Source organism: Kogia breviceps, chromosome 1 (assembly GCF_026419965.1).
Source record: "Kogia breviceps isolate mKogBre1 chromosome 1, mKogBre1 haplotype 1, whole genome shotgun sequence".
Classification (NCBI taxonomy): domain Eukaryota; kingdom Metazoa; phylum Chordata; class Mammalia; order Artiodactyla; family Physeteridae; genus Kogia; species Kogia breviceps.
Window position 1 is genome coordinate 79,855,128 of NC_081310.1, and position 26,872 is coordinate 79,881,999.

Consider the following 26,872-nt stretch of genomic DNA (forward strand, 5'->3'; position numbering starts at 1 on the left):
CAAAGAGATCTACACCTACACACGTCATAAAAGACAAAGAGAGAATTTTGAAAGCACCAAGAGAGAAGCGACTCATCATGTACAGGGATCCTTGATAAGGTTAGCAGCTAATTTCTCATTTAAAAAAATGGAGGTCAAATCACATGGGATGGGATGACACATTCAAAGTGCGAGAAGAAAAAGACTTAATAATAATAGGAAAACTACTATTTCAGCCATCCTTAACAAATGGTTAGAAGAGAGAAATTTCGTTGTTATGAAACGATCCATTCTAAGACTGATATCTCTAATTAATAAAAAGTTAACGGTAAAAAAAAAAAAAGTTAATGGTATAGCAGAGATTTTAGTGTAGAAGAATATCTATGTCCTTGCCTACATTTCCCAGTCTCCCTTGAAGTCAGGTTGAGACCATTTTACTACTTCTGGCCAGTATACTGTGAGCAGTAGTGATGGGTGTCACTTCCAGACAGGTATTGAAAGCTGCTGCATGACCCTGCAAGTCTGTCCCTCTTCCCCTGCTGTGGAGGTCTTGGAGGCCCCGTGCTGCAAGCCACATTTCTAAAACATAAAGAGAGGTAGCCCAACACACTCAGACTTGATTTGAGTGACAAAAAAAAAAAAGTGTTGTGTTAAGCCACTGAGATTTGAGGTTTAATTTGCTACTAGCAGAATCACAGCTTGTTCCATACAGGACAAGTATTCAAAGGACCAAGCTAACAACAAGTCAAAATTAACTTCTACTTCTCTTTCAAGTACTGAGCAGAGAACTCAGTACTTTTACAGGACAAATCTTCAAATATTCAAAGGCTGTTTCTCCCTAATTTTTTCTTCCCTGTTAACCCAGTTGCTCAATAACTAGCCTACTAGTGGGGTACTCTTCCATTTTAATTTAGCCAAACTCTGAACTCAAGAAGGGTAAATTATCAAAATTCACTGACGCAAAGGTCTAAGACAGTATAAATATTTCTCAAACATTCTATTCTCTTTGACAATGAGAATCGATTTCCCACCATCATGGATGGCCTCTTGCTTTTTATTTTTTTCACAAGTTGCTCAGAGCAGGTACCATTATAACTACATCTCTTCTAAAAAACAATACTCTAAGCTCCTTCCAAGAGATTGTTTGGAGGCAGGGGAATGCCCCTGGCAAAATGATGGCTCCATCATCCACCATCTAGGGTTGTATCTCATCAGGTCTTAGTGCAATTCTTAGTTACAGTCTTGGGCCATCAGTGTTCTCCTCTGTCCTTATGAAAATAGGCAAATGTTTTCACGTCATTCATTTCCCCACTTTATGGAGGCAAAACTTGGCAAGTTTAAAAAAATACATGAGCTGGTAAATATGAATTACTTTTTCAAGAGGCTACTAGTTGTCTTCCCTTGAAGCACCAAAAAATCTTGCTAACCAGATTAACTTTGTTGCAACCTTATGTCATTTTCACATTCTGTGTTTCATGGATTCCAACAACAACCAGACAGAATTGGAGTCAGAACATCAGAGCTAGGCAAGAGATGAATGAAATGGTTTGAATTACCAGGATTCAGAATAATGCTTGATTTTTAAAAACCCACTCAACACTAAAAATGCATTTATAACTTAGAGAATGCCCTGGATGGAAGACAGGTAAGGCTGATTTCATACCCCGAGTGCCTGGTGGGCAGGAGCACTTGAAATGGTTCACGAGGTCGATACAGGTGCCTCCATTCTGGCATGGCTGGTTCTGGCACTCATCCACTTCATACTCGCAATTGACACCCTGATATCCTGGGACACACTGCCAAGAGCAAGCAAAACGAACAAGAAATATTGGCCCACTGTAGGACACAGACCATGAGAGCAAATGAGATCTGGTAAGTTACTGTGACCCTCTTCCCCCAACCCCTATCCAGCCCTTGTACGCTTCTCTGGCATCATCACACTCTCTACTAACCATCTTGTGCAGAGTTAGCTCACATCTTACTGGCATTTACCACTTTCAGCTGAAAGTGATAAAAAGCCACTTGAAGGGGAAGGCAAAGACTGAATATTCTGAGCGATATTTCAGATGAGGCCTGAGCAAAACTTTTGTCCCTCTTGTGTGCAGGCTTCCCCTAAAATATGTATTCCTTTGTATGTGATGAGGACCCTGTGACTCACTCAAATGGTATGTGTGGATGGTAGTAAAGATATCACATGTATTGATCTCCAGGTTCAGGAAACTACATGTTTAAGTGTGAGAAACTGACTGGTATGGGGTGAGGGCCCAGAGAGGTGGGCTAGCTAGCTGGGCTAGAGGTAGGGGTTCCAGGGCTTTTAGGGCTGATCAAGAAAGAAGATATTGACCACAAAGTGGCTCTATTTGGGAAATGCTTTGAGTCCCTCACAGCATAAGAGCATCCAGAGGGAGAAAGAGGGTAAGGAGAGGAGGGCAGATGAACTTGGAGGGAAGGGGGTTACAGAGATGGGGCTGACGTGTTTGGTGATATCACTCAGCAGCCAGGCCAGGGTCTCTGGATCAGAGAGCTCTGAAGGGCAGCTGTGGCTTGGTATCTTCATGTCCTGGGGCTTATCGTACCTATGGCTAGCAGTGTCTGGTGCAGGTTTGCAGAATATACAAAGTAGGCAGGCTCTAAGTGGCTAAATTCAACTTATTAAGGCTATGTTTAAAACAATCGGATGTGTAAAAATTTGAGTTTGGTTCCAGTGGTTTTTGAGCTAACAGGTCTCAGCCTGCTGTGAAGAAATAAACAACTCAGGGACCAATATACAGATGCCATCTTTGGCTCATTTATGATAAGTAGACAAGCAAAGCTTTTCTCAGTGTTGCTTGGTGGTCTAAATTGGGATCAAATCCATGTCTCTGGTCTTTTGTTAAAATCTTGATCTAACCATTATCAGCCCAGACATTAAGAAGACATGACATGTCCCTTAAAAGACACACACATCCTCAAGTATACACATGTAACAGTATGACACTACACAGAACAGGCTAAGCAACATTTTTTTGAGAGAATTATTAGTTGGTTGATCAATGACTGTATACAAAGATGACATGGGTCAAAGGGACATGCCTCAAAGTAGCTTCTCCTATCTCAACTGCTATTCAGGGAAGTACCAGGGGCCGCTGGGCTGGGTGGGACTGTGAAATGCACAGCAGGCGAATGTTGGCTTTGAATCCTAGAAGCAACCCCGTGGAAGTAAGATGGCTCCAGACCTCTGTAAAAATATCTTACCAGAGCTATTTTAACTTATTGCACAGGGGGACTGGAAAAAAACAGTGATTCGTAAACACCGTAATTGTAACTGGGAAAATAAAATCTATAAATTGTGAAAATAAGACATAGGCAGCTAAACTCAATATGCTAATGTTCGTAGGAGTTGTGCCATCTTCTGGGAGGTCTCTGACCTCTCCCTGCTCATCTTACTCACCTCACATCTGTATCCACCAATGAAGTCCCTGCAGGTGGCTCCGTGCTGGCAGGGGTTGGATGAGCACTCATCAAGCTGATCCTCACAGTAGCTGCCGGTGTAGCCCAGGGGGCACTGGCAGTGATGCGAGTTGCCAGCACTGATACAGATGCCTGAGTGCTGGCACAAGCGGTCAACGGTCACCCCTGGGAAACCCGGTGGAGGAAGAAACATCATGGAAGAGCATACAACACGTCAGGTTCAGACCAACTACTCTAAGCCGGCTGACACATCAAATTTTATTATTGTCTAGTTCACAATCCTCGGTACCAGTTTTATATTAAAAATAAACAAGCCCTGGGCTTCCCTGGTGGCGCAGTGGTTGAGAGTCCGCCTGCCGATGCAGGGGACATGGGTTCGTGCCCCGGTCCGGGAAGATCCCACATGCCGCGGAGCGGCTGGGCCCGTGAGCCGTGGCCGCTGAGCCTGCGCGTCCGGAGCCTGTGCTCCGCAACGGGAGAGGCCACAGCAGCGAGAGGCCCGCGTACCGCCAAAAAATAAAAAAAAATTAAAAAAAATAAAAAAAAAATAATAAAATAAACAAGCCCTGAAAGTGGAATATGCCTTCATTTCACTTCAAATACCTTTCTTTTTGGAATCTCTAGAGCTGTTCCTCTGCCCTTTCACCTTCTGTTTCAGACCCTTTCTCCAGAGTCTTGTCCATCCACTCCTGTCTTCCCTTCCCTCTCCTCCCACGATAACAATATTTGCCCTAAAATGCTGCTGGTCAGTCAATACTTTGTGGACTGACCCTTGAGTCTGAGGGGGCACAGCTCACCTCTGTGGGAGGCTGCAACCTCACAGGAGACATTGGGCACGTCACAGTAAGCACCAGCCCATCCAGATGGACACAGGCACCGGGACTGTGCTTTTTCCTGAATGCAAGTACCTTTGTTTTTACACGGAGACCGACTACAGAGGTTCACCAGGGTCTGAAACAGGGGCATACACATACATCAACATTCAGACACCAGAAACGAAAAAAAAGTTACACTGCATTTTAAGAAATCAAAGGAAAGCATACTAATTAATAATTTTAAAAAAGAGCCCTCACCCAAGCCTTACACTTAGATCCACTGTTCCCAGATAATCTAATCATTTTATACAGTCTAATTCCTTTTAGCTCTGCTATTTAAAAATTCTTACCACATAAGTTTAAGAATCTGAGGAAGCCCAATAGGTTAAGTTATCCCCTACGTCACACTTATGTCTAAAAACATGGCCACCCTATGGGGCTAGAAAGAAGGAGAGAGTTAAAGCTGTCAGACAGCTCCTATGTGCTACTCCTGAGTGAGAAATCCACGTGGGGCTTGATCAAATCTGTCTGTGGTGAATATGAGTGAAAGGACTTAAAGCCTGTTAATAAACCTAAAAACTGTCAAAGAGCTTATCTGATGGGAGAAACTTAGGCTTATGAAAAGCATGAGACAAAGACTGTAAGTGAACTAGCACCTTCTCTGAAACTCACATGTGGTGGCCTGGCCCCCGGGGAGAGGAGGGCCATATTCAACAATACAGACCTTTTGTGAAAGCAAGGGGGAAGGGCCGAGCGCTCCACTAGCACCTGTAGTCTACACTGTGAGAAAAAGCAGGAGCCCTGTGAAGAATATCCTCCTGATCCACAGAATCAGCAACAAGCTGTTTAATAGGCAGAGGTGCTCATAGCACCTTTGCTTACAGCAAAGCCTTATTGAAGTGTACTTTGTAAGTCTAGTTAAACTTGGCCATTTATTCCTAAATTCTTTGGACTGCTGTTATTCTATCATGTACCACTGTTTGAGAGGTAAAGCTACATAAAATTAAACACAGTGCTGTTTGGTATGTAACCTTGGAAAAGTTACTTTGCCCCTCTGGGGCTCAGTTTCTTCTTCCATGAAATGAAAGGCTAGACCAGTCAGCTCTGAGGGGTCCTTACCTTATAAGAGTCTATGAAAACATATATTATTATAAATAGTTGAATTTAAAAGACATGTGAATAGCTTGGTTTTGAGACTGTTACAATATTGCAAGACATGATAATTCTCCTTATCCCCTTAGATGTTGTACCTGAATTTTAAAAATCGTATTTTGATTGTTCTTTATTTCCCTTTTTGTATTTCCTAAATGATATCTATGTGCTTACTTCCCACATGCATTTTCTGCAGTTCTTGGTTAGCCTGTTATAACAATTTTATATTTGTTAATCCATATAATCTTGCCAGTGTCACCATTTTGGAACCTACCAGCTATTAAGAAGCTCTCCAAATTTATCTCAGGGACATCCCTAAGATGTCCTGAACTTTCTCTTTTGGGTGGGGCTTATTCTGCCTAGAAAAGAATAGGTGTAATATTCAACTATTCTGAGGGAGCTGAATGAATGGGATGGAGTCTAATTACCTGACAGTTTTTCCCAGTGTAGCCCAATGGGCAGATGCACCGGTAGGTACCCAGGCCATCAACACATACTCCTTCATTCAGGCATGGATGAGAGTTGCATTCATTGATCTCATGGAGGCAGAAGGGGCCAGTGAAGCCCACAGGGCACAAGCAAGAAAAGGAGTTAATCCCATCGATACATGTGCCACCGTTGAAACAGGAGCTAAGAAGCAAACAGGGAGAACAACATTAGCTACGTAATCTGGTTCCTCTGACATGCTATTTAAAAACTAAGGTTTCTGGAATTTAAGATATTACAGAGGCAAATACTCCTGAGCACCCAAAACTCCTATATCCAGTAAACTTTACCTTTTCCCAAACTAGAATGGGCACCAGTCAGCCTGAGTCTCAGCTTCCTATGCACAGCCAAAAAGATTAAAGGAGTACTTAAAAGTCTGAGCTTATTAGAGGCTCCTAAAGAAAGCGAAGGTTTCCAAGTTTTACCCCATGCTTCTGTAGCTTTCCATGTATCAATTTCATTTTATCCCTAAGTCAATTTAATTTATAAGGGAAGTGTTAAAAAAAATAGCTCTTGACTCTAGATTTCTTTATGGAAGAGAAACAGAACAAATTTGTTGATAATAAAAAAAGAAACAAATCTCCCCAGAAATTACTTAAAGAGGGATGACAAATCTGCAAAGAAATGGGAATTTTTAAATTGTCAACTAAAATGAACAAGAGACCAAAAGGATATGGAATAGAATTATAGCTCTTTCTGTTCCCTATGCAAGCAACAAATGATGATCCATCTCACTAAGTTTTTCAACCTCTAACCTTTGAGCTTGTAACTAGATGCCTACAAGGAATCAGGAACTAGGAAATAAGAGGTGATTATGGGGTGGGATCCAAGTGGATGCCTTATGCCTGTCCCTTGATCCCAGTACTGTGCTCTGTAGTTTCCTCCTGTTTCTCCCTTTGCCCCTAAGACACTGGTGCCTGAGGACACAGGCTGCTCACCTCTCAGTGCACTCGTCAATGTTGTTCTCACAGTGGACTCCATCAAATCCCGCCTGGCACTTGCAGGTGTAACTGTTGACATAGTCAGAGCAGGTCCCTCCATTCTTACAGGGTTCACTCAGACACTCATCCATGTCTGTCTGACACCTGTCCCCAGTGAAGCCCAGAAGGCATAGGCAGGAGAAAGTATTCACTCCGTCTACACAGGAACCTCCATTCTGGCAAGGATCTAAGCCATTGAACACAAGAATCAGAACTCTGAACAGCAGCATCAAGTTAATCTTAGACTCATAAAGGTGAGTACCCTGCACTGAGTCACACAAAGAACAGAAACAATTCTGATGTTTCTTTGCATCTGTTTTGCCTTGCCTCCTCCATTTATGAAAATGAATGCAGTAACACTTCCCTGAGATTCTTAATAATAAGAATCTGTTTAATACCTGGAATGAACTTTACTTATACCACTAACAGTTTTGCAAACTTAATAGTCATAAAACTTGTATCTGTCCCACAAACTTGCATTTGTAAATCAAATATATGCCCCAATACACAGAATCTCAGAAATATCAATAAAGATTTTCAAAAGGTGTATGTGGTGGTGGAGTGGGTTGGGTAGGATGGAACAGATACTAATCAGCTCCCTGCGCTAATCTATCTTTGCTTTCTTTTCCCTCGCTCTCTTCCTTTCTTCCCCCATTTCATTTTTCAAATGCACATAGAACATTTACCAAAACAGACCATACACTGGGCCATATGACATGCTTTAATAAATTTAAAGTAATTCAAATCATGTGAAGTATGTTCACTGATCACAATGGAATTAAACTAGAAATCAGTAACAAAACCTACCTGGAAGGAATCAGCAACAAAAGATATTTGGAAACTAAAGAACACACTTCTAAATAACTTATAAGTCACAGAACAAATCCATATGGAAACCTGAAAGTATTTTGAGCTGAACAAAAAGAACATGACACATCAAAATTTGTGAAATACAGCTAAAGCAGTGTTTTGAGGGAAAAAGTATAGCATTAAATGCTTATTTTAGAAGTAGTAGAATGAAATAAAATCTAGACTTCCATCTTAAGAAACTAGAAAAAGAAGGGCAAACTAAAACCAAAGTAGGCAATGAAAAGACTAAAGAGCAGAAATCAATGAAATAGGAAACAGTAAAACAACTGAGAAAAATCATGAAACTAAAACTGGGTTCATTAAAAAGATTATAAATAAATACATACCTACATACCTACATACGTAAGTACACATAATACATAAACAGGTAGATAGATTACTAAAACCAATAATGCTCTACCAAGAGCAACCAGATGAAAAAAGAGAGAAATCATAAATAACCAATATCTGAAATAAGAAAAGGGAAATAACCCCATTTAAAAATAAACATTAAAAGTACAATAAAGGAATATCATGAAAGACTCAATGCCAACAATTCTGACAACTTAGATAAAGTAAAACTCATTCCTTGAAAGATGCAAATCACCAAAGCTCAATGAAAAAGAAATAGATACCCTGAACACCTATTAAAAGAATTAAATTTATAATTAAAAACCTTCCCAGAAAGAAAATTCCAGGCCTAGATGTTTAGAAGAAATGATACTAATTCTACTCAAAGTCTTCCAGAAAATAGAAAGGGAACACTTCCTGATTTGTTCTATGAGGACAGCATCACCCTCTTATCAAAACTATACAAATATAGTATAAAAAAATTAGAGAACAATATGCCCCATGAACACAGATACAAAAATCCTTAGCAAAATCTGGGTAAATAATATCCAACAATATATGAAAGAGTTAACACATCATGACCAAGTAGAATTTATCCCAGAAATTTAACGTTCGTTCAACATTTGAAAATCAATTAACATAATTCACTTACATTAAAAGACCTTAAAAAAACAGTATTACCACCTCAAGAGATACTGAAAAATCATTTGAAAGAAAAGTAACCCTCATTCATTATTAAAAGGAAGAAAATTCTCAGCAAACTGAAGGTAAATTGCAAAATTCTCACCAAATTGAGGTAAACTGAGGTAAATTCCTCAATTTGATGCTTTTCCCTTAGAATCAAGAACAAGGCAAGACTGGCCTCTCTCACTACTCCTATTCTACATTTACTGAAGTCAGTGCAATAATGCAAGAAAAATAAATAAAATGCATACAGATTTAGAAATAAAAGGACACAGAAAAGAAATAAAAGGTATAACAGTTGTATTTATTTAGAAATAACAGTTTATTATCTCTATTAAAAAAATCCTAGGAATCTAAACTAAACTAGAAGCTATACTAACCTAGAATTAATAAGTGAGTTTAGCAAAATTACAAAACAGAATTACTCATTAAAACCTTTAAAACTCATATTCCCTCTCTTCAAAAAAAGAGTTTTCATTATATGATTCTATTTATATAAAACTAAAAAATTCACACAAATCTATAGTGACAGAGATAGATCCCTGGTTGCCTGGGACAGGAAAGTGGAAAGGAGAGTTAAGTTACAAAAGAGATGAGAATACTTTCAGGGGGGTGGATATGTTCAATATCTTGAGTATTGGTTTCAGTTGTCATACGTCAAAACTTACTGACTGGTACATTTAAATACTGGCAGTGTATTGTATGTTAATTATACTTCAAGAGGTGTGCTTTTTTAAAAAAGCTTTCATAGCATTGTTCACACTTTGTCAATGTATAAAAATCAGTAAGGCAATACTTAGAAGTGACTACCCGGCCTTAACTCCGAAAGCCACTAGCTTCAAAAGGAAGATTTTTAAAGTACAAAGATTAAAGACACGTGGTAAACTATTGGATGGCCAGTCTCAGCACTGAGAGGCAAGTGCCTCCACTGAGTTCTTCTCTGCTCCCTATGTTCTCCTCTCCCTTGGGGGCTTAGGAGCAGGCTGGCATACTCACTGGCAAGGCAGTCATCGATGTCCTCTTCACAGTCCATACCACTGAAGCCTGGAGGACACTCGCACATGTAGCTGCCCTGGGTGTTATGGCAGAGACCGTGGTTCATGCAGGGCTTGGAGACACACTCATCAATGTCAACTGTACACCGCTGACCTGGAAACATAGGGGCAATGAACGGTCCAGTCTTTGGAAGTTGATTCCCACAGAAATTTATGTGGGGCCTGAGCTTCAGCTGGGGTAGGTGGGGCTACTCCAAGGATATTCCAGTTGGTCTCCTGCTTTTGGAAGTCCCTTAAGGCTTCTATGTCCCTAGCAGTTGATGCTACAATCCCCTGTAGAACATCATGGTTTCAGACTCTGGTTGGAGTCCTCTAGCCCCAGAGACATGCAAAATGGAAAGGATTTCTAAAACATTCCAGTTAGCCGCTTCTATACAAGGCCTCCATTCTTAACAAAAAAGGACAAGCCTCAAAAGACCAGGTCCTCCGTGTCATCAGATAACCTGACCACTTTGTTTAAGGCTCTTGGTTTCCCCATTCCCATGTTGTTACCTTGCCAGCCAGGAGCACACAGGCAGGTGTAACTCTCAAAATTTGGTGCCTCTTTGCAAACACCAGCATTCTCACAAGGGTTTGGGGAACAGGGTGCTAATACAGTCTGACAGTTCTTGCCTGTAAATCAAACGACAGAGTTTATTATAGAGAAAAATTCCAAGGAAATGGAAACTCCCCCACACCCTGCCAAATTCTATACTAAAGGATGATCTCTGAATTCAGGTCTAATGTAATGGATAAGAGCTTTGGGATCTGAGAGACCTATGGACTTTTGTGTCTTGGCTCTGATGTGATTACTAACAGTGTGATCTCAGGCAAGTTAACTTCTCTGAGCTTCCACATAAATAAGATGGGAATTAGGATGGTATATAACTCATAGAGGCTTTTTGTGGATTAAATGGAAAAAATGCTTACAAAGTCCTTATTAGCATAGGGCCCAGTACATAGAGTAAGTACTCAACAACTGTTGGGCTGCTGTCATTTTCATATTATTATCATGAGTGGTTACATGTATTTGGAATCCTGCATCAATCAGGGGTGATAGTTTCTGCATCTCCATAGCTAAGATTCAGCTATTCAGAAGCTTAGCCACAAAGATCTACCTTCACATGAGCAGGGAAGAAGTAACACAGCCTCCTACTCCTCAAAACCTCTGCTGGCCTGTTCCAGAAGGCAATGGGGTTGATGAGAAGGCCATCAGAGGTGGAAAACAGTGAAGTAATACTGAATGCCTAGTAACATCTCTCCTTATATCAACATCAACAACATGACATTGATGGCTGCCCATCAACATTTCCTATCTTAGTATGTTGAATATAAGACTCCAGAAAAAAATTAAAAGAATGCTTTTATTAAAGGGGAGATAGGCTTTTTCCAAGATGGCAGAGGAGTTAGGAGGACGTGGAGTTCACCTCTCCCCACAAATGCACTGGGAATACATCTACAAGTGGAACAATTCTCACAGAGCACCTGCTGAACACTAGCAGAGGACCTTGGACACCTAAAAGGACAAGAAAGATCCCCACGTAACCAAGTAGCATGAAAGAAAGAAGAAGGGAAAAGGAAGAGGAGAGAAAGCAGGATGGGACCTGCACCCCTGGCAGGGAGATGAAGGTGAGGAGAGGTTGCCACATCTGGGGAAGCTTCCTCACCGGCAGGGAGATCAGCTGGGACAGAAGGGGAGACTTGGAGACTCACAGGAGAGCCCAGCAACTGGTCTGTGGCAGGCAGGACACAGTGAGACCTATGCAGATGGTCCGTGCCACAGCCCTGTGCACCCCAGCCTGAGATGGGTGCCTGCAGGTGCACACGGGGGCTGGGTGCCAGAATGTGGGGTTTGGAGAGCAGACTTGGGAAGGGGACTGCTCTTGGCTGTGAGGAGACAGAGTGAGGGGAATGAGGAGCTCCACAACAAGGAATGCTTGTGGAGGAAACCCAGACCGCCACAGAAGTGAAGCGCCATGTGCAAAGGGCGGGGTCGCCATTGTGCAGACTCTCTCCTCATGAGACGGCCCCTGTCTCCACAGGCATGAGGGAGGGCTCTGGCTCGAGGCAGTTTGCATACCCCTGCCATTGCTTCCTCTGCCCCCATCCCCCCCACCCCAGCCTGGGCAGCACACTGGCCCCCGTCGCCAGCTGGGCTCCTTCCAGCCTGACGAGCTCCTGTATTCCAGCCACCTCTGGAGCAGATTCCGGCGAGAGGAACACACACAGAGGTGGGGCTGAAACCACAGCTGAGCCCCAGGGGCCGTGTGACTAAGGAAGAAGAGCTTAAACCACTCCTCACAGCTACAGGAACCCAGAGGTACACCTCCTCTGATGGCTTCCTAAATTCAGCGCCTGCAAGACATCCAAAAAGACAAGTGCTCTTGCAGCTGGGATGGGTCTGGCTTTAGCAGCTGTAGGCTTTGTGGGCACATACACAAAGGTTGGGCCAGGTCAGAATCTGAGCTGCTGCCACAGCTCCCACAGCGGGTCCAGGTTCATTACTACTGCAGTCCTGGGACCTGACTTCAGTGGATCTGCGCCAGTGGCCTGCTGCAAACAATGCCTGAGAGTCACCAGGGCCAACTGCCAGCATACCCACAGTTAAAGTGGGAACAAGAGCAATGCCAACAACAGTGTACTTTGTGAGCCTGCACAATGGGCAAAAGGGGACACAAAAGAGCACATTCACAGGTGAACAGCTCCAAAGGAGGAATACTCAGTGACTCCTCTCCCAGTGGGAGCACTCCAATCCCACCTACCTTGCACTGCAGATCAGAAACACAGTTAAGAAACAGATCTGGGGGCCTCTACTCCAACAACTAGGGATCAGGCCCTGCCCCTGACAGGACAGAGCAACCACAGAGCAAAAAGGAGGCCCTGCTCAATATACAGGACCAGCTCTGGTCACCACAACACCAATCAAACTCCCTATCAAGGGGATAATGGTACAAGCCTCTGGACCAACCTCACCCACCAGGGGGCAGACACAAGAAACGAGAGGAACTACAATCCTGCAGACTGTGGAAAGAACACAAACACAGTAAGTGTGACAAAATGAGAAGTAAAAGAAATATATTGCAGACGAAGGAGCAAGACAAAAACCTATAAGAACAACTAAATGAAGAGGACATAGGCAATCTACCTGAAAAAGAATTCAGAGTAATAATAGTAAAGATGATCCAAGATCTCGGAAAAAGAATGAAGGCACGGATCGAGAAGATATAGGCAATGTTTAACAAAGACCTAGAAGAACTATAAAACAAGCAAACAGAGATGAACAATACAGTAACTGAAATTAAAAATACACTAGAAGGAATCAATGGCAGAATAACTGAGGCAGAAGAACAGATAAGTGACCTGGAAGACAAAATGGTAGAAATCTCTGTGGTGGAACAGAATAAAGAAAAAAGTATGAAAAGAAATGCAGACAGTCTCAGAGACCTCTGGGATAACATCAAATGCACCAACATTCGAATTATAGGAGTCCCAGAAGAAAAAGAGAAAGGGCCTGAGAAAGTATTTGAAGAGATTATAGTCAAAAACTTCCTTAACATGAGAAAGGAAATAGTCACCCAAGTTCAGGAAGTACAGAGAGTCCCATACAGGATAAACCCAAGGAGGAACATGCCCAGACACACATTAATCAAACTAACAAAAATTAAATACAAAGAAAAAATATTAAAAGAAACAAGGAAAGGGCAAGAAATAACATACAAGGGAATTCCCCATAAGGTTATCAGCTGATTTTTCAGCAGAAACTCTGCAGGCCAGAAGGGAGTGGCATGATATATTTTAAGAGATGAAAGGGAAAAACCTACAACCAAGAATACTCTGCCCAGAAAAGCTCTCAATCAGATGTGATGGAGAAATCAAAAGCTTTACAGAGAAGCAAAAGCTAAGAGAATTCAGCAGCACCAAGCCAGCTTTACAACAAATGCTAAAGGAACTTCTCTAGGCAGGAAACACAAGAGAAAAGAACAAATGAGGAAAGGAAGAAAAAAGGATCTACAAAAACAAACCCAAAACAATTAAGAAAATGCCAATAGGCACATACGTATCAATACTTAACCTTAAATATAAATGGACTAAATGTTTCAACCAAAAGACATAGACTGGCCGAATGGATACAAAAATAAGACCCATATATATGCTGCCTACAAGAGACCCACTTCAGACCTAGGTACACATACAGACTGAAAGTGAGGGGATGGAGAAAGATATTCCATGCAAATGGAAATCAAAAGAAAGCTGGAGTAGCTATACTCATATCAGACAAAATAGACTTTAAAATAAAGACTATTACAAGAGACAAGGAAGGACACTACATAATGATCAAGGGATCAGTACAAGAAAAAGATACAACAATTTTAAATATATATGCACCCAACACAGGAGCACCTCAATATATAAGGCAAATGCTAACAATCATAAAAGGGGAAATTGACAGTTAACACAGTAATACTGGGGGACTTTAACACCTCACTTACACCAACGGACAGATCATCCAGACAGAAAATTAATAAGAAAACACAAGCCTTAAATGACACATTGGACTTAGATAGACTTAACTGATACTTATAGCACATTCCATCCGAAAGCAGCAGAATACACTTTCTTCTCAAGTGCACATGGAACATTCTCCAGGATAGATCACATCTTGGGTCACAAATCAAGCCTTGATAAATTTAAGAAAACTGAAATCACATCAAACATCTTTTCTGACCACAACACTATGAGATTAGAAATCAATTACAGGAAAAAAACCTGTAAAAAACACAAACACACGGAGGCTAAACAATATGTTACTAAATAACCAAGAGACCACTGAAGAAATCAAAAAGAAAATCAAAAAATACCTAGAGACAAATGACCATGAAAACACGATCATCTAAAACCTACGGGATGCAGCAAAAGCAGTTCTAAGAGGGAATTTTATAGCAATACAATTCTACCTCAAGAAACTAGAAAAATCTCAAATAAACAATCTAACCTTACACCTAAAGCAACTAGAGAAAGAAGAACAAACAAAACCCAAAGTTAGTAGAAGGAAAGAAATCATACAGATCAGAGCAGAAATAAATGAAATAGAGACAAAGAAAACAATAGCAAAGATCAATGAAACTAAAACCTCGTTCTTTGAGAAGATAAACAAAATTGATAAACCTTTAGCCAGACTCCTCAAGAAAAAGAGATGACTCAAATCAATAAAATTGAAATGAAAAAGAAGTTACAATGAACACCATAGAAATACAAAGGATCATAAGAGACTACTACAAGCAGCTGTATGCCAATAATATGGACAACCTGGAAGAAATGGACAAATTCTTAGAAAGGTACAAACTCCCAAGACTGAACCAGGAAGAAATAGAGAATATGAACAGACCAATCACAAGTACTGAAATCGAAACTGGTATTAAAATTCTTCCAACAAACGAAAGTCCAGGACCAGATAGCTTCACGGGCAAATTCTATCAAACATTTAGAGAAGAGTTAACACCTGCCCTTCTGAAACTCTTCCAAAAAACTGCAGAGGGTGGAACACTCCCAAGCTCATTCTAGGAGGCCACCATCCCCCTGATACCAAAACCAGGCAAAGATATCACACAAAAAAAGAAAATTACAGGCCAATATCACTGATGAACATAGATGTAAAAATCCTCAACAAAATACTAGCAAACCAAATTCAACAACACATTAAAAGGCTCATACACCATGATCAAGTGAGATATATTCCAGGGATGCAAGGATTTTTCAGGATCCGCAAATCAATCAATGTGATACACCACATCAACAAATTGAAGAATAAAAACCATATGATCATCTCAATAGATACATTAAAAGCTTTTGACAAAATTCAACACCCATGTATGATAAATGCTCCCAGAGGGAACCCATCTCAACATAATAAAAGCTATATATGACAAACCCACAGAAAACATCATTTTCAATGGTGAAAAACTGAAAGCATTTCCTCTAAGATCAGGAACGAGACAAGGATGTCAACTCTCGCCACTATTATTCAACATGGTTTTGGAAGTCCTAGAAATGGCAATCAGAGAAGAAAAAGAAATTAAAGGAATCCAAATTGGAAAAGAAGAAATAAAACTGTCACTGTTTGCAGATGACATGATACTATACATAGAAAACCCTAAAAACACTACTGAAAAACTACTAGAGCTCATCAATGAATTTGGTAAAGTTGCAGGACACAAAATTAATACACAGACAATGAATTTGGTAAAGTTGCAGGACACAAAATTAATACATAGAAATCTCTTGCATTTCTATGCACTAACAATGAAAGATCAGAAAGAGAAATCGAGGAAACAATCTCATTTACCATCACATCAAAAAGAATAAAATACCTAGGAATAAACCTACCTAAGGAGGCAAAAGACCTGTACTCAGAAAACTATAAGATACTGATGAAAGAAATCAAAGATGACACAAACAGATGGAGAGATGATGCCATGTTCTTGGATTGGAAGAATCAATATTGTGAAAATGACTATACTACCTGAAGCAATCTACAGATTCAATGCAATCCTATCAAATTACCAATGGCAGTTTTCACAGAATTAGAACAAAAAAGTTTACAATTTGTATGGAAACACAAAAGACCCAAAAAAGCTAAAGAAATCTTGAAAAAGAAAGACAGTATGGTGGTACTGGCACAAAAACAGAAATATAGATCAATGGAACAGGATAGAAAGCCCAGAGACAAACCCACGCACCTATGGTCACCTAATCTATGACAAAGGAGGCAAGAATATACAACGGAGAAAAAGACAGTCTCTGCAATAAGAGGTACTGGGAAAACTGAACAGCTACATGTAAACGAGTGAAATCAGAACACTCTCTACACCATAAACAAAAATAAACTCTAAATGGGTTAAAGACCTAAGTGTAAGGCTGGATACTATAAAACTCTTAGAGGAAAACATGGGCAAAATGCTCTTTGGCATAAATCACAGCAAGATCTTTTTCAATCAACCTCCTAGAGTAATGAAAATAAAAACAAAAATAAACAAATGGGACCTAATGAAACTTTAAAGCTTTTGCACAACAAAAGAAGCCATAAACAAGATAAAAAGACAACCCACAGAATGGGACAGAATATTTGCAAATGAAGCAACTGACAAGGGATTAATCTCCAAAATATACAAATAGCTCATGCAGCTCAATTAAAAGAAAACCAAAAAACAATCCAATCAAAAAATGGGCTGAAGATCTAAATAGACATTTCTCCAAAGAAGACATACAGATGGTTAAAAAGCACATGAAAAGACGCACAACATCACTAATTATTAGAGAAATGCAAGTCAAAACTACAATGAGATATCACCACACACCAGTCAGAAGGGCATCATCAAAAACTCTACAAACAATAAATGCTAGAGGGGTTGTGGAGAAAATGGAACCCTCCTACACTGTTGGTGGGAATGTAAATTGATACAACCACTATGGAGAACAGTATGTAGGTTCCTTAAAAAACTAAAAATAGAACTATCATACGACCCAGCAATCCCACTCCTGGGCATATATCTGGAGAAAACCGTAATTCGAAAAGATACATGCACCCAAATGTTCACTGCAGCACTATTTACAATAGCCAGGACATGGAAGCAACCTAAATGTCCATCAACAGAGGAGTGGATGAAGAAGATATGGTACATACATACAATGGAATACTACTCAGCCATAAAAAGAATGAAATAATGCCATTTGCAGCAACATGGATGGACCTAGAGATTGTCATACTGAGTGAAGTAAGTCAGACAAAGACAAATATCATATGATATCACTTATTTGTGGAATCTAAAAAAAGGGGCCAAATGAACTTATTTACAAAACAGAAATAGAGCCATAGATGTAGAAAACAAACTTATGGTTACCAGGCTGTAAGTGGGGGGGATAAATTGGAAGATTGGGATTGACATATACACACTAATATATACAAAATACATAACTAATAAGGACCTACTGTATAGCACAGGGAACTCTACTCAATACTCTGTAATGACCTATATGGGAAAAGAATCTAAAAAAGAGTGTATATACATATATGTATAACTGGTTTACTTTGCTGTGCACCTGAAACTAACACAACATTGTAAATCAACTATACTCCAATAAACTTTTTTTTAAGGGGAGATAAAGTTGTTTTTAAAGTCAAGTTACAACACACACCTGTCAGAATGACTATCATCAAAAAGTCTACAAATAAAAAATGTTGGTGAAGATGTGGAGAAAAGGAAACCCTTGTACACTGCTGGTGGGAAGGTAAATTGGTACAGCCACTATTGAAAACCGTATGGAGGTTCCTCAAAAAACTAAAAACAGAACTACCATATGATCCAGGAATTGCACTCCTGGGTATATATCTGAAGAAAATAAATACACTAATTCAAAAAGATACGTGCACCTCAATGTTCAAAGCAGCCTTATTTATAATAGCCAAGATATGGAAGCAACCTAGGTATCCATCAATAGATAAATGGATAAAGAAGATGTGATATGTGATACACACACACACACACAGAGAGACAGAGAGAGAGAGAGAGAGAGAGAGAGAAAAAGGGGGGGGGAATATTACTCAGCCATAAAAAAGAATTAAATTCTACCATTTGCAACAACATGGATGGACTTAGAGGATATTATGCTTAGTGAAATGAGTTAGACAGAAAAAAACAAATACGGTATGTTATCACTTATATGTCGAATCTAAAAAATAAGACAAACAAATGAATATAACAAAATTGAAACAGACTCACAGATATAGAGAACAAACTAGTGGTTACCAGTGGGGAGAGGAAAGGGGAGTAGGGCAAGATAGGGGTAGGGGATTAAGAGATACATACTACTACATATAAAATAGATAAGCTACATAGATATAATGGACAGCACAAGGAATATAGCCATTATTTTGCAGTAACTTTAAATGGAGTATAATCTTTAAATATACTGAATCACTATAGTGTACACCTGAAACGAATATAATGTTGTAAATCAATTATACTTTAACAAAATAAAGTCAAATTACAACTAACTCAATTTAAATTTTTATCCTAAAATTTTGTATTCAGAAAGAAAAAAATATTACCACAACTTTTCATCAATATCCCTAACCAGTTTTTAATGTGTCTGGTCAGAATAATGGCTCACAAGGAAAGGCAACATTGCCTAGTTCCCTTCACGCTGGCCAAATTCAATGACACTTAGAACACTTAGTGACACTCAGCACTGAAATTTTAATCTGCATAGGTTTCCAGTCTAATGTAATTTCTCAAAATTCACAAGCAGTAAATTCTTTTAATAAGATCCTAATACACAGAAAAACCAACAGCCAGCATTTAGTCAAATATGCTTATAGCATCTGAATAGCAAGAAGACAAATATTTTCAAGATGACCTGTGTACCTCAGTCATATTCAGGTAAGTCTATGATGTGCCTGAGCATAGTGACACCTGCTTATATCTCCCTACAGCCATCAATTCTCAGTCTTTATGGTTGTAAGTGAGATCATCTGCTCAGTACCAACAAATGTGATCAGCACTGTCACTGTGAAATGGCGTTATTTAGACTGTCTGTCTGGGGATAGTTAGAGATCTCCGATAACTTTGATTTTATCAGTCAGGCTGGCTAAATGCACTTTCCCGACATGAATGTTTCTTCTAAACAGGTGTCAAAGATAACAATGTGGTATCAAGTCTTCCAGGTAACAGAGGCATGCTTCTGGCCATGCTGCCACTCCAAACAGCCTAGAGTCACTAACAACAGCTATAATCAACAGCCTAAGACTCCAGGGGAGTAACAACTCAGCCATGCTCCTGCCTGCATGCTATGCACTGCAGAAACATGCAAAGTCATTGTCCATGTTTCTGTTTTGTTCCCCACAGATGAAGAAAATGGCTGATGAAGAGGTAAACGAGCCACACAAATACAACCAATCACAAGATGGCAGTAATGAGGCAGGAGACGACAAAGAAACGTCCAAGCACACTCCTACGATACCACCTGAAACAAAGAACACCTGATATGCAATGAAGCCACACCCATGTCTTCTGTATGTGTGTGATTGCCATCCAAGGGGTAGTACCTCTCTGAATAAGATGCAGTGGCGATGAATGTGAGGAGAAGAATGACAAGAGGACAAGCTTTGGATTCAAAGAGACTTAGGGACAAAGCCTAGATCTACCACTTATCTATGTGACCTTCAGCAAGTAACCTCTCTTTGCCTCAGCTTCCACATGTATAAAATGGTGACAGGAACTTCTAAATACTTTGTAGAATTATTGTGAGCACTAGATCAAATAATGCAAAGTATGTAAAGTGTCTGGCACATAGTAAATGACCAATAAGTGGTAGTTGCTGTGCTAGCAAAACTCAGACTAAGAGCACAGGCCACAGAGACTCTGGGTCCATTCAAATAATGACTAAACCATCAGCTATGTGTCAATTCCAGCCATATATAATTTAAAAAAATTTTCAAACCCTAAAAAATAAAGGCAGCAAATGCGTTTCCCCACCACTTGCATCTAGAGAGGCCACAGTGTTTTCTCAGAGCTGAAGACCCAGTCAGTGAGGGCAGGAAGGGTGACGAGGGAGTGATTCCTCAGAGCAGCATCACTGCCCCACAGACCCCATCTCTGAGACGCAGAGGTTTGGAATGACAAGGCAAGACCAAGCAACCCTTCTGGTCCTTGCACTTGCAGGACTCACCTGTGTATGGCAGCACACAGTGGCAGGTATAACCACTTATATCATCAAAGCAGGTTCCTTGGTTCAGACATGGATTCGAAGCACATTCATCAATATTCACCAGACAGTTATAGCCTGTAGACAGAAAAGGGGAAAAACCAAAGACAGTGAAACTTCGTTAGCCTCCTCATTATCTCATTTACTAAGCAATCCTCTCAGTGGTAAACGTTAAACACCTCAGAAACTGCATTAACTTCTTCAGGCCACTGGAACACCTGTTCATTCATTTCAGTGTCAAGTCCCTGACATAGTCAGTCAGTAAAAAGTGCTTAATCCGTCAAAAAATGAATGGAAGAACAGTATATTCTAATAGCTTGAAAGTCTAATGCACCTCCAAACATAAGTAATTTCTCCATTTTGGACCATGAAGTTCATTAGGGTAAAGACCTACTACTATATCTAAATAGAAGCTCTTTCTATACAGAGTATCTGGTCAGGGCTTAAAAACAGCCTGTAAGTTATCAAGGGATAAAATATTTGAATACTTAAAGCCTCTGGTTTATGCCCACTCTTTCAAATGCACAGTCTCTACCATCAATGTATGTGGTAGGGCTTCCTGAAGTCACAAAGCTGTTTCCCCTGATCCAAGACACGAAATCTACTCCCACTATGAAAAAGAGAAAAGTAAGGAAGCATTCATGGGGACAGGACTGTACCAAATGCCACACGCCTTTGCACCTTCAGTAGGGCCTGACACAGACCCTTAAAACTGAGGAACTACAGCACTGTACAAAAGAAAATGATGGTCTAGGAGTATAGAGGTCTGGGTTCAAACTGTACTCTGCTACTCAATAGCCGTACAACTTTGGACTTTAAATTTTGATTTTTATTTTGTTGATCAGAAAGTCTCAATGAGACAAATAAATAAAAGTGTTTTTAAATCTATAAGTTTCTTTGCAGATGTAATATATCTGAATGTCAGAAAATTACTGACTAAAATATGGTCTCAGAAAATTTTCAAATAAAGTGACACTGAAACATACTGATGTATTACAGTAGCCTGGAACAATTTTTGAGTGGTGAAATCAGTGACTATATGGATAGCGTAGTACAAATGTGAATGATTTACCCACAGGTTTCTCTCTCTTGAGTATCTAAGAAAAAAGCGATGGGAGAAATACAACAGAGACAACTCAGAACATGATTTTACACAATACCCACTAGTATGCATTTTTCCAGAAGGCCATAGGTGACTATGTATCATCTAAGAATATCTTAATGTGTAAGAGAATTTGTTGGAAAGATTTTAAATACATGGATTCTTCCATGATATTTTTGCTACAATTACAGTAAAACAAAATTTTCATTCTACTACCAATATCTCTTTCAAATTATCATAGAATCAAGCCTACAATGGAGCTTATAATAGAACACCTGTCCAAAGTTGTATAGTGGAGTTCTAGTTGCTCACCTTAAATGGTACTGTTTCAATAACTCACCTCTCTGCTAGTCTGAAAATAGAATCCATGTATAAATATATTTATGTTCTTATTCCCCAACTGCCCTATAAATATTAAGTACTCAAATTATGTTTGCTATATGAATGAGCAGGAAAAAAGGGAAAGGAAGAAGTGAGTCAAGCCATATGCACCAACAGAAAGGCAGAGAGAGAAGGGAGATAAAAATATGCACTTCTGCTTTCACCTTTAAAGCCCTTCTTGCAAGTGCACCTGTATCCATTCACCAGATTGTCACAAGTTCCTCCATTCTGGCATGGATTAGAAAGACATTCATTTCTGTCCACTTCACAGTTGATGCCAACCCAGCCTGCATCACAGAGGCACTTGTATCTGAAAGAAGACAGAATTATTTACTGTTGGGGGATGAATGTACAATTGAGTCATAGTTGAAATACACCATTCTGAAAAAATGAAGGACCAAGGAACTCTTGGGTAAGCTTATCTCATTTCTGATCCTCTATGGACCTATACTTGGGTCACCATGTGAATCACGTGGGCCCATCTGGAGTATTCAGTAAACACACCTTCCTGGCCCACAAAGATGCTAGAGAAACTAAGTAAGTATAGTGAGTTTTCATACAACAAATCAGGACAATCTGAAAGACACGTTAACACAGATAAATCTGCAGTTTATTTTATTCTATATAAACTAAAAGTAACGCAAGCCTTAGGATCACTTGTTTCTGGTGTAAAACAGACACCCAGGAAGTAGTGTAGTTATCAGAGACACTAAGCCACTCTGAAGAGCTCCTGGGATGTCTGACTTCTGAGACATGCTTTGTTCTGACCTGAATCCCTGCCCCCAGAAAGCACTGAGGGTACTGAGCAGGAAAAGGAACAAAAATGAAGGTATTTGAAATATATACACATTGTTCACAATCTGAACATCATTAGCACTTAGAATGTGGTATCAGGAGATAATAGCCTCCTAGTCTGGAGATCCTTTTAGATGGGTTGGGATTCTTTGAAGGCTGCTATACTCTGAAACAGGAATACTGAGCTAATTCATCTTGGAAATAACTTGATTTCCTATTTACCTCTAAATACACTCTTCGTTCTTTCACCTGTTGTAAGCATGACAAATGGTAATGCCCAGAGTCCTGTCCTCTGGCAAGCACAGCAAGAGTACACGACTATCTCATGGAACCTAACATCACACTCTGTGATTCTAGAAAATTACTTACCAACACATTACACAACTCTCAGGGGCTTGCAAACTGTGAACATTTCATCAGGGCCATGTCTAAAGTTAGCTGAGACCAGATCTACTTCAGTGGCACCCACTGGTACCCTGATAGAACAAAGTTGGGGTTTTTTTTAAGCCGGGGGGAAAACCAAATAGAACATCCCTCAGAACTCAATCTTGCAATAAGTACTAAAAGTGCAATTGCCAAAGACTCATAAAATTGCCCTGGATTCCTCCCATGTGCTGACTACCCACATGAGGAAAGAGACATTCCTCCTTGTTTTCCACCTACTCAGTCACAGAAGGTAGAGAAGAAGTGGCGATTTGGAAGACTACGACGCAGACTACCGAACTCTTCAGCGAAGTCTCAGCTCAAGTCCTGACTTACTTCTACAGGGTCTGGCCAATACTAAAACTCAACTGGCTTGACACAAGTCAATAAGAAACTATTAACACATGACAGCTACTCACCCACTGAGGCCCCCAGTACAGTTTCCATGGACACAGGGATTGCTCAGGCACTCGTTCACCTGTGAGTAGCAGCTGGGATGATGGGGCCCCTCAGGGCATATACAGCGGAAACCGTTCACATCGTTGATACATGTTGCACCCTTACGACAGGGATTGGAGGCACACTCATCGATGTCAATGTTACATCTCTGCCCTGTAGAGAGGGAGACAGTTTTTGTCAAATACAAAATGCTTAGGGAATAGACACATAACTATGAGATCTACTGTGTTGATACCTTCATCTTCATAGGCTATAAGATGCCTTGGGCACTTGCATGTCAAGACTTAAGGAATAGCGGCTTCCCTGGTGGCGCAGTGGTTGAGAGTCCGGCTGCCGATGCAGGGGACACGGGTTCGTGCCCTGGTCTGAGAAGATCCCACATGCCGCGGAGCAGCTGGGCCCGAGCCATGGCCGCTGAGCCTGTGCGTCCGGAGCCTGTGCTCCGCAACGGGAGAGGCCACAACAGTGAGAGGCCCGCGTACCACACACACACAAAAAAAGACTTAAGGAATAAGACAGCCAACAGCACTTAGTGCCATGTAAGGAAGGAGCAAAGGGCACTGTGCTTTGATAATAAAGTTAACAAAATGCTGGAACAGTGTTGTAGTGTTTTGACATGTATTTCTTCACTCCATCTTAGAAATGGGGAAACTTTACAAGGATTCAAAGAGAGAACATCAGGGCTTCCCTGGTGGCGCAGTGGTTGAGAGTCCGCCTGCCGATGCAGGGGACGCGGGTTCGTGCCCCGGTCCGGGAAGATCCCACATGCCGTGGAGCGGCTGGGCCCGTGAGCCATGGCCGCTGAGCCTGCGCTCCGCAACGGGAGAGGCCACGACAGTGAGAGGCCCGCATACCGCAAAAAAAAAAAAAAAAAAAAAGAGAACATCAAATGTTACCAAAGTTGGCTGCTCCTCTTGTTGCTGTTTGGAGTACTCTCAAAGAAGCTTTCCTTATCACTGCTTTCAGCTGGTTTACTGCATTCATTATTTCAGTTAGTCAATCTCTTACATTTCCATATATGGTGAATCTCAATTAACAGGAATGTTTCGTGAGTAGACTATTAATTTAATGATTAAATTGGTTAAAAAGAAAAGCCTTTTTACTTTCACTTTTAGAGTTGTATTAATCCATCTTCTGCCTCAGGAAGAAGAGTATTCTAAGCCTAATTTTATTGTTCTCTGATCATTGAGAAAACCATCCCGGGTCTCTCAATCTAGACCAGTGGTTCTGAAACTTTAATGTGCAAAAAGAGTTGCTAAAAGTACTTGTTTTAAAAGGACATCCTTAGAGCCCCCAAACCACATTTTAAATAATGTAGGTGATTCAAATACTACATTTTGAGAAACTCTGATGTAGACAATTATTAGTAGTTTATCATCAAATAATAATGTAAATGTTCAGAATATATGAAATTGAACTGAATATGTTCTTCCTCTAAAACATATCCAAGGGCTTCCCTGGTGGCGCAGTGGTTGAGAATCCCCCTGCCGATGCAGGGGACACGGGTTCGTGCCCCGGTCTGGGAAGATCCCACGTGCCGCGGAGCAGCTGGGCCCGTGAGCCACGGCCTCTGAGCCTGCGCGTCCGGAGCCTGTGCTCCGCAACGGGAGAGGCCACAGCAGTGAGAGGCCCGCGTACCGCAAAACAAAACAAAACAAAACAAAAACATATCCAAGACTGCACTTTGAAAAGATGTCTGCTATAACCTTCACATTTATTTCTTTAAGTGGAATAAAGTATGCCAGTTACATAAGAGTTTTGCTTTGTGAAGTTTTGAATAAATGAGATTTAACTATATATTCCAAAATGATATAAAATTTTAAAATAACCCATAATTCTGTAAATGAGTGGCAACAAGCAACTGCTATGAAGGAATTTATAAATTTCTAAGAAGACAATTTTCTGATTTAGATAAAAACAGGCATTTTCATTTAAGAGAGCAACCCTGCATTTAGAACAGGAAATTCCAAATGAAATATATACACACCCCTTTAAAGTATGGGTATTAACATTTTTTCACCCTCCACTGCTCTCTAAACCATTATTGGTGGTTCTTGAGGTAAAAACCCATAATCTGGTAGTAGTTGCTATTTTCCTCTTAAGTGTTTTATTAATAACTTATTTTAAAATACTACTTTCTTAGCTTCAACCTCTGATTTTTTTTTTTTGGTGTTTGCCACTGGCACCAAGATAAGAGCCAGAACTCTTCAACTGTAGCACTATCCTCAGCCTGCAATCCAGTGGAGAATGAGAGGAAAAAGCTTTTTCATTTTCTGTCCTTTTTTTGGGAAGAATCTTCTCAGAAGTCACTCCTCTCACATTTCCTTCGTTTGCTTTTAAAGCTCTTTGCAGAATCAATTTTCAAGTCATCTTTAGCTGAGAGGGTTAAGTGCCTCTTTGTGCAGTCTACTTGATGGACTGACAGCTGCTTCACTAGCAAGGTCCCATGCTTAAAGTAGCATTAGAAACTCCAGCATCAGAAACACCCAGCACAAGGCTATGTGCCTTGTTGGGCTCAGTAACTACTGAATGAGAAATTAACCAGTGTTTCTTATCTTGTAGGTAGGTGCCCCCCAAATTAGTATTTAATGAATGAAAGCATGGTATAGTCCAGACTCGAGAGTCTGGTGTTGGATGTCAGAAGTTCCATATGTGATTCTGGTCATTCATTCAGCAACATTTTCTAAGTGTTCCCTCTGTGCTAGACACTGTTTTAGAAAATGCTGGCTAAAAAGATAATTAGGGAGGTCCCTGCCTTCTGGGAACTCACAGTCCTACCAGTGTGACTCACTAGCTAAGACCATGGACACATCAAGCTCTATCTTTCACTTGCCTTATTTGTTAAATGAGGATAATAAAACCTCCATATCTGCTTTTTTGTTTTGTTAATGTTTAAATTAAGACATAACTGACATATAACATTGTGTAAGTTTAAGGTATACAATGTGCTAGTTTGATATATTTTATATATTGCAATATGATTACCACCACAGAGTTAGCTAACACCTCTATCACTTCACATAGCTATAATTTCTTTTGGGGGTGAAAACAATTAATATCTACTCTCTTAGCAATTTTGAAGTTTATAATGTAGTACTGTTGACTGTAATCACTATACTATGCATTCTATCTCTAGAACTTATTTATCTACTAGTTGCAAATTTGTACCCT

At 40.2% G+C, this 26,872-nt stretch overlaps 1 protein-coding gene across 2 annotated transcripts in view; it reads right to left on the reverse strand.

The window, feature by feature from the left end:
- The window catches only part of NOTCH2 (notch receptor 2), a 182,463-nt gene that overhangs the window by 20,924 nt on the left and 134,667 nt on the right, over window positions 1–26,872 (reverse strand). For both annotated transcript variants that reach the window (XM_059071567.2, XM_059071559.2), the window contains exons 13-22: window positions 23,662–23,854; window positions 22,189–22,334; window positions 20,506–20,619; window positions 10,294–10,413; window positions 9,743–9,895; window positions 6,821–7,049; window positions 5,825–6,026; window positions 4,227–4,380; window positions 3,410–3,594; window positions 1,643–1,775 (exon numbers count right to left, since the gene is read on the reverse strand). In XM_059071567.2, coding sequence (XP_058927550.1) covers window positions 1,643–1,775; window positions 3,410–3,594; window positions 4,227–4,380; window positions 5,825–6,026; window positions 6,821–7,049; window positions 9,743–9,895; window positions 10,294–10,413; window positions 20,506–20,619; window positions 22,189–22,334; window positions 23,662–23,854 — 1,629 coding nt within the window. The remainder of the gene's footprint in view (window positions 1–1,642; window positions 1,776–3,409; window positions 3,595–4,226; window positions 4,381–5,824; window positions 6,027–6,820; window positions 7,050–9,742; window positions 9,896–10,293; window positions 10,414–20,505; window positions 20,620–22,188; window positions 22,335–23,661; window positions 23,855–26,872) is intronic.